The sequence below is a fragment of the Aotus nancymaae genome, unplaced genomic scaffold (genome assembly GCF_030222135.1).
Source record: "Aotus nancymaae isolate 86718 unplaced genomic scaffold, 86718_ANA_hifiasm-v0.15.2.pri h1tg000029l, whole genome shotgun sequence".
Classification (NCBI taxonomy): domain Eukaryota; kingdom Metazoa; phylum Chordata; class Mammalia; order Primates; family Aotidae; genus Aotus; species Aotus nancymaae.
Genome location: NW_026988442.1, coordinates 68,588,912 through 68,602,505, shown reverse-complemented (window position 1 = coordinate 68,602,505; position 13,594 = coordinate 68,588,912). Strand labels below are relative to the sequence as shown.

General features: G+C 36.9%; 1 protein-coding gene across 2 annotated transcripts in view; it reads left to right on the top strand.

Moving 5' to 3' along the window:
• ARHGAP15 (Rho GTPase activating protein 15) overlaps positions 1 to 13,594 on the top strand; it is a 634,760-nt gene that overhangs the window by 346,447 nt on the left and 274,719 nt on the right. For both annotated transcript variants that reach the window (XM_064382800.1, XM_012473459.2), the window contains exon 9: positions 11,615 to 11,737. In XM_064382800.1, coding sequence (XP_064238870.1) covers positions 11,615 to 11,737 — 123 coding nt within the window. The remainder of the gene's footprint in view (positions 1 to 11,614; positions 11,738 to 13,594) is intronic.

Genomic DNA, 13,594 nt, shown 5'->3' with positions numbered 1-13,594 from the left:
GCCCCACTATCCCTGATCACTTAGCCGTAGATGACATACTGTGTCCTCAGATCTGCTCAGAGCACCCCTTGCATTTTCAATGCACTTCTTGTGGGGGAGGGTGTCAGTGCTTCGCACGCACATTTTGGAGCAAATAGCTGGAAGCTTGTGTCAAAACGATGCTTTTAATAGAGGGTTCTGTCCCAACAAAACTATTCTGTGAGAGACTCGCTGACTCTGGCCTGACATTTCCTGATACTAGATGTCCCGAAAAAGTCAAGGGAGGCTACCACTCTGACAACCAACCGTTCCTCAAGACAGCAGGCCCTGCAGAGGGTGCCAAGAGCGTGGGCCTCAGGCCAGGAACTGGTCTTACAGCTGGGGAATGTGAGGGTGAGAAGGTCACAGCAGGCAAAGAGGTAAAGCCAGAGGAAGGGCACAGCCCAGAGTTCCCAGCGCAGCCATCCTCCAGGGCCATAGCCTAGAGTCAGAGGCAAGACTCAAAGGAATCCTTATTTCAGGAGAAATCCTCCTCTAGAACTTTCAAGTAAACTTGGAATTCTGCAGCTTCAGAGGGGCTTTGAAGGATGACACATTTTTCTCAACTAGCATTTGCCAGCCTCCTAAGCAATTTATTTTTCTTTAAATTGCCAGGCATGCTCAGAATGGGAGAGAAGCTGGCAGCAATACATCAAATTTAATTAAAGCATAGGTAGAGTTAACCAAAAGTCTCCCCTGTTTTTATCATCAAAAGTGACTCATGTGGGCTAGAAAAATCATTTTTAGAGGGGTGCCAATTTCAGGAATACCCTGAGAGTTACCCTAAGAATTTAGAAGTCCTCTGCTTTCTCCAGACACTTGTATACAGTAAACTTGGAGCTTCTTAAAGAATCAAAACTATTGCTGAAGGTTATTTGGACTCTGGGGTACTTCTGAAACACTCCAAGAAGCCTGAGGTATGATCCCTTAGTACTTGTGGAAAGGACTTTTTTGAAATTTTTTAAATAATAATATTTTCAAGTAAAAATAAATCTGGAATTCTTCCTACTCATGAGGGTTTTGTGAGAATGCTCTTTGTTATGTAAGAGCATTGTTTCAGTAAGAAATGTGTCCCCTTGGGAAGAAAGGCACAATGCAAATTCAAATTAATAATAAAACTGTACAATATGTAGCATATGCCCAAAGTTGGCTTAAGTCACAAATGAAGAAAACATTCTAAGGTTTTGAAAAAGACGCAGCCCTATGTATATGTGTGTGTGTGTGTGTGGAGCTGTGTGTGTTTATAGGCAGGAGAGCACTGACCCAACATAAACACTTTCTTTCCAACAACTTAAACATACACACAATACTTAAAATAGTTTTCTTCAGGGATAGAAACCATGAGAATCACAGGGTCATTAAACAATAGCAAAGCTCTGTTAGTCCACGATCTTTCCTCATTCAAGAGGATTATAAAATAAAAACAAAGATTCTGCAAGGAATCGATATTTTCCAGACAAATAGCAACTTACAGCACAAGAGTATTTGGATTGCTAAGTACCTTCACTTCTTTCTGTGTTGCTGTTTGCTGCTTCATTGTGAAACCTTTTTGCTGGATGTGTTACATGCAATGAGCTTGGGTGTTATAATAAACAGAGAGGAAGGCTGCAATAATGTATTTCAGTTAGGAAGAAGCACTTGAAAGAAATTGGTTTTGCTATACACATGATGTGAGCCAATCAATAGTGGTTTAGTCTGACAAGCCCTGTCAATATCCATTGTCACAGTTCAGAAAGTCGTTAATGGATAGTTCTTCAAAACCCAATGATTTTAACACATGTTCAAAGTCTTCAGATACACTCTACCTGGCAGAAATTAATCACAGGTAACTCCTGGGATTATATGCAAGCATTTTTTAATGAGAGTCAAATAATTTACACACACATGCACACTCACACACACATTCATATATATGTGTGTATATATATATGTAATATACATATATGTATATATATATACTCACATATACAGAAGCTAAGGGTCTAATCTAATAATACCAGATGCATAGTGAATGCTCAGTAAATGTTGAAAAAGTGAGAGGCACTGGGATGGAAGGTGAAAAGGGTCCTTTTTATAACACCTCTTCTGTGAACTTCCTGATTATTTCAGCAGTGATGATGACACAAAACATCTATCATATTTTAATTATTAATCATATTTTAATCATTAATCTTAACCTATTAAGATTAATAATCACAACTGTTAACTACATTTGTATTATACATTAGACATTGAGGTGGATGTTTTTCCTATATCAGGGCATTTAACATACACAAAAATCCTTGGCATGGATATTATCCCCATCTAACAGATGATATAATAGAGACACACAAAACTTACATAGCTTGAATAAGATACCGTGTTACATGACAGAGTTGGAATTGGAAATCTAAAGCCTATTGTATTCAAAAGAGAAAGAATGGGTAGGAGAGAAAGGAGCACACATAGAAAGAAAGAAAGAAAAAGAAAGAAAGAAAGAAAGAAAGAAAGAGAAAGAAAGGGCATTAGCAATTGTAAGGAAGTATATCAATTATTCTTATCTTCTTTTTCCCAAGTGCTAATCCTGAACTCTTACTCTCAGTTCCTGTGAAGCAACCAGGAATAAAACAAGCCTCTGAGCTCTGGGGTTGGGCATAGAGAAGAATGGGATTTCCCCGTTTGGGTGAGTGAAGAACTAAGGAGTTTGCAGAAGTGAATGTGTTCACTCACACTGTTGTGGGCTAAGTGTGTGTCTGAAAAAGATTGTGTGAGGGTAGGGGTGAAATTGAGAGATACAGCTAGGTTGCTAGCTGTTTTTGCCTGAAAGGAACTCCCAATTCCCACCTACATCTCTCCTTTTGTGTTCATTGTTGTCTTGCTGCATAGAGCAATAGAGCATGGTGAGTGATTTGCCTTCTGCCCAGTATGCATCCTTGCAGCAGAGCTCAATTCATGTCCATGCTGGTTACAGTTCTGTCCTACCCAGATGTATTCTTCAACTGTTCTCACTGGCAATCCAGAGAGTATTCAGCCACCAGCTCCACTGCTGTCTCATGATTCACTCATCTCACCTAAGACAACTTTTTTTTCCCTCTCAGATCTACAATGATACATACCACATGAAATAGTTTCAGTGATCAGTTCATGTAAAGCACATAATTTAAGACCTTAGGTTGCAAGTACTTGAGTATGGCGAGGCAAGGGGTTGAGTAACATTATCATTTCTCTATTCCTTAGACAGGCTGACAGCATTGCCACACAGATGGACAGGCAGGGCCTTAGGGCAGGAATCAGACAACCCGAGTTCTGGCTCTCCCACTGATTTGCTACCGAGGCTTAATTCTCTGAACCTCAGATTTCTAATCTGTAAAATGGACAATAATGGAACCTACCATATTTATAAGGATTAAATGAGATCTAATGTGCTTAGTAAGTTCTTTATCATATAGCAAGTAACTTCAAAATGTTAGTCATTTATAATAAATGGCATTAGAATAATCAGATTGTCTAGCAAAAGTAGAAATTAAGACTATTTTAGAAGAATATGTATATATAACTTATATAATCTAAGAAACATTTTCCCACTTTTAACTATTGACATTTAAGACATTTCTCAAACTACCTGCACCTGTCATATATATTTTTCTGGCTTAAATTTTGTTTGGAAAACTAAGGTTACATTATAGCAGATTCTTTACTAGGGATAGACTGTAACACACAGCAGCCCAGGAATTTAGAGATTTAAAGAAGAAGCCTCAAAGTTACTATATGTTACTCCCCTCTATACCTGCTGAGATTGTATCTTTACAGGCATTTTCACAAATGTACAAACAAATACACACATGTGATATACAGTGGTAGCTGTCACTATGTACGTATACATGAGAGAGTATTTAAATGCCACCGAACTGAAATACTGCTAAGGATAGTCCAGAATCTGAGTCTATATATCAGTACTAAGACTCTTATATATGCATATATTTCAATATCCAACTTACCTTACTATTTTACAGAAATCTAAGTGTTAATTTCCTAAATGCTGCCAAGCTATTACCTCTCTGGTAGAATTACCACGCCTACAACTCTATTGTTTTTTCTCTTTTATAGACTGATGTTCACATTTATATATAAGGCTCTTCTCATTTGATTTGGCTGTAGCCTGTTTTCTATCACTAGGAGAGAACCCATTCCTGTATTTAATATACAGTCTTTCCTCATGGAAAACATATTTCTGCTTCACAGTGCCCTTTGTGTGGATTGATGCCCTATGTTATTTTCTTCTTTTTTTCAGTAACTCAGCTTTCAAAATCAGCTACTGCCTTATCTCAATAACCACTTACTTTATTAGCAAATTTATCAAAGTTTTGAACAGCTCTCAAGTGACAAAGTTTTACTGACACTATATCAAATCATAAGAAGCCAAGCTAAAATATATAGTCAATAGAAGAATGTCTAAATGATCTGAATCTTTACATGTTATACTGTATCTGATTCTGTTTCAGGAAAAAAATGTCATTGTGTTTCTCTACATACAAAATAGGTTTTTCTATTTAGGTTTATATTCTCTCTTTTTATTGTTTTTCTGAAAATGTAGTATTTTCAAAACCTGCAACCCCCCAGAAAAATAGTTTTAAACTCTGGCTTATAAAAAGAAACCAGATAAATCTGCAGTGGAAAGGAAATTACACATTGTGATGCTATACTTAATATTTGCAGTACGGGATTGAAGTTATCGTCATCATCGATCATCATCACTATCATTAAAAATACTTACTATGAAACCCAAAGCTATGTTAAGTGCTATAACAAAGAGAGTTTAAACAAAACACCCTGGCTTACACCATAGAAATACATTATCAACCTAGATATACCTAAGATGTATTACCACAAAATAAAAATGTTATGCCTATACATGTAAAGACAGTGAAGAATTTACATCATAGATGAATGCATTAGAAGTGGAAGACATGGATACATATACTTCTGAGAAAAGTTGCCATGAAATTTTCCTGTGGCTGAATGATAGTAGATTTTCAGCTGTTGACTAATACTAAAAATATAAACTATTTAAAGTTCATAATGCAGTTTAAAAGTAAACATTTTCATTGTATGAATTCTCACTTCTCCTTAAATGAGTAGATAGCATGAAGATTAATCATTGAATAGGTGATGTGAACACACCCTTCTGTTATGAATCTGACTGTCTACTTTGTATTTCTACAGTGTCTAAGTGGGAATTAAGTGGTTAAAACCAAGCACTGCAGTTTTAAAATGCCCAACATTCCCTTTTTTAATTATTTCCAGGTTTAATCATGATTTGTGTTTTGAGCAAGTCACTTAAAGTTCAATAACTGAGTTTCTCAGGCTGCAAGTTGGGGTTTGAAATTATGACTTCTTTTTACACTGAGCATGTGAAAAAAGAGATATTAAATGACCAACAGTACATTAAGCCCAAACTTACCCTTTCTACCCACTCTGACATAGGGAGTTATGTGCAAAGTTCTGGGAGCTCTAAAATCACAGGCTGAAGAAGGCAAAGCAGTATTTATTACAGCCCCATGAATTAGCACAAGCGTGAATGCCCTGGAAAGGAATCAACAGGAGGCTGGAAAGAAATGTAATAAACTTAATTTCTTTTTTCAGTCAATTTGGGGTAAGGTGCTCTTATTTATGTAACTTGGAAAGTAGTTAAGCAGGGTAATTCCAATACAAGAAGGTTGTGTTGGAAAATGTGAGTGGAGATAATTCAGTACTTTATTATGTAATCCCTGTGATGGTGTGAGAAGAGTTTTGGAATCTCCAGGGATTAAGAGACTGACCTAACCTTATCTTGTCATTTTTTTCTTCGCTTTCCTGCTCTGAACACTGTAGTGTGGTAAGATGGTGGCACTAAGCTACTGTCACTAGCTTTGCCCTGACATCCTTTTGGAATTCACTTGAAATGTTTAGAGCTCTTAGCTGCTAACAAAACCATCTATCTACACCGATGTTGATCCCAACGCAAACCTCACCAAGAAAGTGAGGATGAGTAGCCTAGAAAGCTGTTTGTGATAGCTTTTTTGAAGGATAATGACTCTGCTTTCCTTTAGCAAAATTTCTGAAATGTTGGCTGTTCCAGCATTTCCAAATTTCAAAGAAAAAAATAATAACAACATATAATTGTAACATGGGAATACCGCGAGAACAGCAGTTTGGCAGGAAAAGTAGGTATTTCAAAATAAGGTCCCCAGAAAGAGAAGTTCTGGCAGATGCACAGTTTTGGATCATATTAACCAAACCGTTGAATTCTGGAAGATTTGGGGGTTTTCTTTTGTGGTTCCCATACCCTAAATGGGAGTAGATGTTCATTTTCCATCCAAAGGGCGTTGTTTCCCCCTCCTGTTACTAAAGTGAGAAAATAAATATACAAAGGACACACATTACAATAAGCGGCCGTAGCTCTAAGGGTGATTTTTAACACCATAATAACTGTGTCAGGTATAAAACTTGTATTGGGCTAATGCCTATTCTAATATGTAATACTATTAACTGAAGATCATCTTAGAAAGCCCACTATCCTAACATCTTAGAAAGCCCGGGATTCTAACTCCTCTCTAGCTAGAGCAGTTTTAGCACCAATTAAGTCTCTCAACTGGTTAAGAATGGTACTTAAAGCTAATGCCTTTGGCCTGTGTGTTGAGATTTAAATTGCCTATTGTTATTGAAAATTCTTAGTCTTTGAAAAACATTCTATTTGTTCAGGCTTGAAAGAAAAGATCTCACTTCAATGGAAAAAAACAGAGGAAAACATAAAGGAAATATAAGTAAATTCTAGAATACCTGGAAAGCTAGTACATTTCAGGTTAAGGTTAACTGTGGTTAAAAATACGTAGGATTAAGAGTGATTGATTGCTTTTGTCTCTTATGCAAATCAGATTAAATGTTTTAGAGTTTAAACCCATATCTCTTTTGGCTCTTTTTATTTTCAAATAAAAAATTTAAGTGGGAATGGAAAAAAACTATTCGTTGGCTTAACATAAATCTTTAAACTGCAGGAAGCTTCACCCTCAAAAAGTACTTGAATCTCTGAGGGAAAAGAAAAGGCTGAATTCTATTTTTCATAAATGATGGATTATTGTACCACACTGTGTATTTTCCAGTAAAGTGTCCTTTTATTTGCACTGTGTGATTACAAGTTTCTAAAAGTATGTGTGGGGTCACTTGGGTGCTGTGGGAAAATGGAAGGAACAGTGTTCTGTTAAAATCAGTAGTGAAATCAGAAGCAAACTATGTCCTGATTATCACAGGCATGTGTTTAAATTTTGCTTTCCTTAATTGGTTATGTTGTATTTACTTAAAATGAATAATTTGGCAAGTTTTTCTCCCTTGACAACAGAAAAGCGTAAACTGTTTTATAAGTTTGGCTGTTAAAATCAGATTTGTAAACCACAATTCTCAAAGACTTTTACTGCTGTTTACAGGGTCCCAGTGATGGACCTTGCTTTATATCCATGCACTTCTTAACATTTTTATTTTGTATTTATAATGCTTTCAAGTTATTTGGTTAATAAAAAGTATGCTATATATTATCGTCATCTATTGACTTCAACTTCAGCATAAGTCTTCTTAGAACAAAATGAGTGGAATGAATGATGGCACAGGCCTTGTAATTTGACTTGTCGTCTGAGGACGATTATTTATGGCAACAGGAAATGGAAGTTGATGTTCTAGTCTGTCTCCAGGAAAGTAATCATTAGAGGCAACTTTGGAGAGTTTGGCTACGTTGAAAACTGTGTAATCATATCCAAGACTCTGCTAGTTTCTCAGTATGTGTGAGAAGGAAACAAGATAAAGCATTTAAAAACATATTTTCATTTTCTTTGAAAAACCAATGCACCTTACACACATTTTTCACATGTGGAGCCAGATGGTGGTATTGAAAACAATATAATGTACATATATGTCTCTCTAATTAAGAATACTATCACAAGAATACCTAGGGGAGTTCCAAAAAGATATAACTCACACCATAATTATTTTCATAATCTAGCATTTATACGTCGTGTGTATATATTTTAATTTGCAAAGTACTTTCTAATGGCATCATTTTTACTAGTTCCAAATGGAAGAAAAAAAAATACCTTGTTTGGCCCTACATTTCTTGGCATACTGTCATGGGAAATGGCAAGGTTTTTGAGGTGAGACCAGAAATAGAAAATATTACTTTTGTAACTTGTGAAAACTTGGGTCGATTATTCTGTGTCATTTCAAAGATGGACTCGAAACCAAAATTGCCCTAAGGCAGAGTTATTCTGAAGGATGTCAAGTGTTTCTTTAGCCTCCAACACTAGAACCCAGACCCATGGGACTTTCACTACAGCTGTCAGTTGAAGCAGGTCATACATGACTGGTGGTCACTGTAATGACTGGACCTAGAAGGAAAGTTGATAGGATAACACATAAACACACTTTATTAAGATGCTCGGAATGACTATTCCAATGAGACCATTTTGAATTAGTTAATGGCTGATACTCATGCTTCACAATCTTGTAAAAACAATTTTTGTTTGCTTGGGTTTTAAGAGCACTTGTTTTTTTCTCCAAAATGACCCAAGTTCAATCCCTCTTCTTGGATCCTTTAGTCTCTAACATTTCCATGTGACTCCTAACTGTGCTGCGTTACAATTACACAAGCCAGCCAGGTGGGCATGGCAGCTCACACCTGTAATCCCAGCAGCTTGGGAGGCCATGACAGGAGGCTCACTTGAGGCCAGGAGTTCAAGACCAGCCTGTCCAACATGGTGAAACCCAACCTTTATTAAAAATATAAAAAGTAAGGGGCCGGGCGCGGTGGCTCATGCCTATAATCCCAGCACTTTGGGAGGCCAAGGCGGGTGCATCACGAGGTCAAGAGATCGAGACCATCCTGGTCAACATGGTGAAACCCCGTCTCTACTAAAAATACAAAAAAAAATTAGCTGGACGTGGTGGCGCGTGCCTGTAATCCCAGCTACTCAGGAGGCAAAGCAGGAGAATGGCCTGAACCCAGGAGGCGGAGGTTGTGGTGAGCCGAGATCGCGCCATTGCACTCCAGTCTGGGTAACAAGAGCGAAACTCCGTCTCAAAAAAAAATAAATAAAAATAAAATAAAAATACAAAAAGTAGGCCAAGTGCAGTGGCTCACACCTGTAATCCCAGCACTTTGGGAGACTGAGACAGGCTGATCACTTGAGGTCAGGAGTTCAAGACCAACCTGGCCAACATGGGTGAAACCCTCTCTCTACTAAAAATACAAAAATTGGCTGGGCATGGTGGCACTTGCCTATAATCCAAGCTACTCAGGAGGCTGAGGCAGGAGAATTGCTTGAACCCAGGGAGCGGAGGTTGCAGTGAGCCAAGATCACACAACTGCACTCCACCCTGGGCAACAGAGCAAGACTCCATCTCAAAAACAACAACAACAACAATAGCAACAAAATTAGCCAGACATAATGGTGCATGCCTGTAATTCCAGCTACTCAGGAAATTGAGGTACAAGAATCACTTCAGTCTGGGAGGTGGAGGTTGCAGTGAGTTGAGATTGCACCATTGCAATCCAGCCTGGGTGACAGAGGGAAACTATTGTCTCAAAAATAAATAAATAAAAAATAAAAATAAATAATTACGCAAGCCATATACGTTTTATCCACAACAGTTAAACCCAGCACTGCCATGCATACAGTAGGTGGCCAATGCATGTTTATTTTTTATTATCTTCTAGCACTGTCCAAAATGAAACATATATGTAATGTAAAATCTTCTAGTAGTGACATTTTAGGAAGTAAAAAGAAACAATTTAAATAATGTATTAATAAGACATTTTATTTAGCTGAAAAAATCCAAGACATTATTATTTCAACATATGGCTCAAGCTGCATTTCAAGTGTTCCATAGCCCCAAGTAACTAGTGGCTACTACATTGGATTGAACAGGTCTAAAGCGGTGCTTTTCAAACTATTGAGATGCACAGAGAAAATCATAATACTTGTATAACACACTGGTGGAAACTGCTCATAGCTGAAGAATATATAGTACAACTGCCCCAAGGACTCAGGTGTCTTGGTCCTGCCTAAATTACCCTTAGAACTGAGGGCATCTGTTAACTCTCACACCTATAGAACCCATTTTTTAAAATTTAATTAAAAATTTTTTAAATTTTACTTTAAGTTCTGAGATACATGTGCAGACTGTACAGGTTTGTTATGTAAGTATACATGTGCCATGGTGGTTTGCTGCATCGATCAACCTGTCATCTAGGTTTTAAGCCCTTTATGCATTAGGTATTTGTCCTAGTGCTCTCCCTCCCCTTGCCCCCCATACCCCAAAAGGCCCGGGTGTGGGTTGTTCCCCTCCTGTGTCCATTCCTAAAAGCCCAATAGCTAAGAAGCTATCCACCTTTCTCACATGATAGTCATTGTACTTTTTTGTTGTCATTGTACTTTTATTGCCAATTCATTTAAAAAATAGATAACTCATGACAGATACATAGATGATAATGTATGAGATTTTATACACACACACACACACACACACATATACACGCACAAATTATACTTTAAGTTCTGGGGTACATGTGCAGAACGTGCATTTACTGCATCCATCTCCGTCATCTACATTAGATATTTCTCCTAATGCTATCCTTCCCCAATCTCCCCACCCTCTACATCCCTCCCCTAGCCTCCACCCACCAACAGGCCCTGGTGTGTGATGTTCCCTTCCCTGTGTCCATGTGTTCTCATTGTTCAACACTGACTTATGAGTGAGAACATGCGGCATTTGGTTTTCTGTTCTTGTGTCAGAAGAAGAAGAAGACACCTTGAATGTGTTTAAGACTATGCTTCATGAAAACCCAGACCTTATACATTATATTCATTCCTGAATTCACAGCCTTTAGCATGGAGCCTGATTAGTAGACATTCAGCGAATATTTTTTCTGGAAGGAATTTTACATGCACCTGACTTTGAAGATAAATCTGAGACTAGGAAGCTGAGGAGAGGGGCCTAATGAAGACATGGAGAAAGTTTGAGGCAAATTATGTTTCTGAATTTTACCTAGAACTAGTAGTAATTATAAATCAATAAGGAGAGTAAGAAATTCTGCTTCAGAAAAATAAATCACTTTAGGTTAATATAAAAAAGAAGACTGACAAAATGATTCAAACAAGCAGGATCTTCAGAAATGCCTGTATTAGCTAGAGATGCTATATAACCAAATTTAATTGAAATTAACAGTGCTAAAGAGTTGTCTCCTGTAGTTTAGAATGAATTTTTCTTTACTCTGGCCATAATTTTGTGTATAAATACAAATAGGTGAATTATCCATGTAAAGGTTATCATGCTAAATATAAGGAAATGAAAGTGAAAATAAATTGTGGATATATGGAGCTAATCTCATTCTTATTGTACATTCATGTTGCAATAGGACTAATACTTTCATGTGAGCAAATTTTACTCGTATGCCTTGTTCTAGACAGAAGAGCCTGAGCTATTAATTCAGGTAGTTGTTTCATAACTACTGTTTTCTATTCAGATTTGCATAAAGTAATAATCATAAAGAAGAAATTTACTGAAAGCCTCTGATTTTTTTTTAAATCTTCAGTGTTCAGGCTGCATCATAGTGCTTCTGATACAAGCGACAAAAATCGAGTTAAAAGCAGATTAAAGAAGTTTATTACCCGAAGACCTTCCCTGAAAACTCTGCAAGAAAAAGGACTTATTAAAGGTACAGGTCATTTTATACTTGTACTGTAACTGTGATAAATGAATGCACCTCTGTGTTCACAGCTAATCAGCTCTAAAGGAATATTAGAATATTTTATTCTTCTTAGGTTGCTTATTAAATTTTCTACTCTATAACAGAGAAGAAAAATAATTGTCCAGAAAACAGATCCTAGGAAAATAAAGGAGGTATCATGGGACCACTGAACAATATACTTAGTTTTGCCCTGAGAGGATCTGTGTTCTGCACGAGGAACAGAGAAAGAATATCCTAGTGGCCTGTTAGAATGATCCCATGTCCTCCTGTGCCTGAGTGGTTCCAGTTCATACCTGGGACTTAGTCAGTATGAACCAGCACATTTACTAACCCAGCTCTTTTCCCTATCAGAAATTTCCTGATTTGGATAAAAGGTTATCTGATCACCCTAGTCATAGTCTGAAGTAAGGCTAGAAAGAAAGTCTAAGACAAACAGATGTAATGAAAATGTATGGAAATTGAGAACTGGCAATCTAAAAACTCAATCCAAAATGATATAACTAGGTAGTTTTACAGAATAGATGATTGTAAGAATAGATGCTTGACACCAGAATAGAAAATCATGGTCTCTGGCATTAGACTAATTGGATTACCAGTCACTCATTTTGACAATGATCAAGTTGTGATCTTCTCTGAGCCTCAGCTTTCTCATCTGTTAAATGGGGATACTTATATACATCACTGAGAGGAATAAATGACATAGCCTATGGAAAGCATTCAACAGAGTTTCTGGGACAAAAGTAAGTATTCTATGAGTGCCCTCTGCTTATTAACATGGTTGTTATTCATTATTGTTGGTATCACTGTTAGTGTGTCAGATAGATGAAAGGATGGATGGATACACAGAACCAGTGATTAGTACATTTTTATAACTGGAAATTACCTTATAGAATATATAGGCTATAAAAACAAGAAAACATACACATGAAGTTCATTATTCTCTATATTTTTCAAATTTCTAGTTTATGGGTATCTTTTGAAAATTAAATACAAGAATTTGAAAATGGGTGAAAAGAAACTCCTAACCCTGAGAAAAAAGCTGAAAGGCTAATCTTTATAGAAATCGAAAGGTGATTTAATAAGTGATCATTTCTCAGGAAAAGGGCAAAGCAGATCCTAATTTTTTCAGCGTTACTTAAAATGACAGGTGTTTAAATAATTTATAATAACTGTTCGATCTATCAGTTTCAGTCTGTTTTGAAACAGTTGAGCAGATCAGAAAAATTAGCTGGCATTCTGAACCAATTGTAGAAGGTGAAATTTCATGAAGCAAAAGATACACATTGCTAATAGAATAGAAAATTCTTAGGGCATAAGCATTTAGAGGTAAAACTGAGACCCTGGTTTAAATCAGACTTGCCTCAGACTTTTACTCACTGATGTATAGTACTTTTCTTAGTTGTAGACAATAATTGACCCTCTATAGACTTAACTTCACTTAAGAGTATTACTAGTACCCTCAATTCTACTTCACAATCCATCCTATGGATGATCATTTTCTTAGAAAAAATTCAGTTGCAGGTTAACTGTCATCTTGAAAAATACAAAACTAAGCAGCCAATAATCCCAATTTTACATAATATCCAAGTTTTTCATGACTGTGGCAAAATAAAAGGGGTTATTCTTCAGTGGCAGGGTCTGGCTCCATGTGAAATGCTGAAGAATTAATTACTACAGTGTTCTAGAATTGGTCTCAGAAAGCATTAGGGAAGGTGGATGGCTAATGCAGTTTTCAAACTGAAGAACTGGAACCTCTAAACACACTCTGATTCATGCATTTCTTATCTTAGAGCTCCATTACATTTTCACCATAACTGACCAATG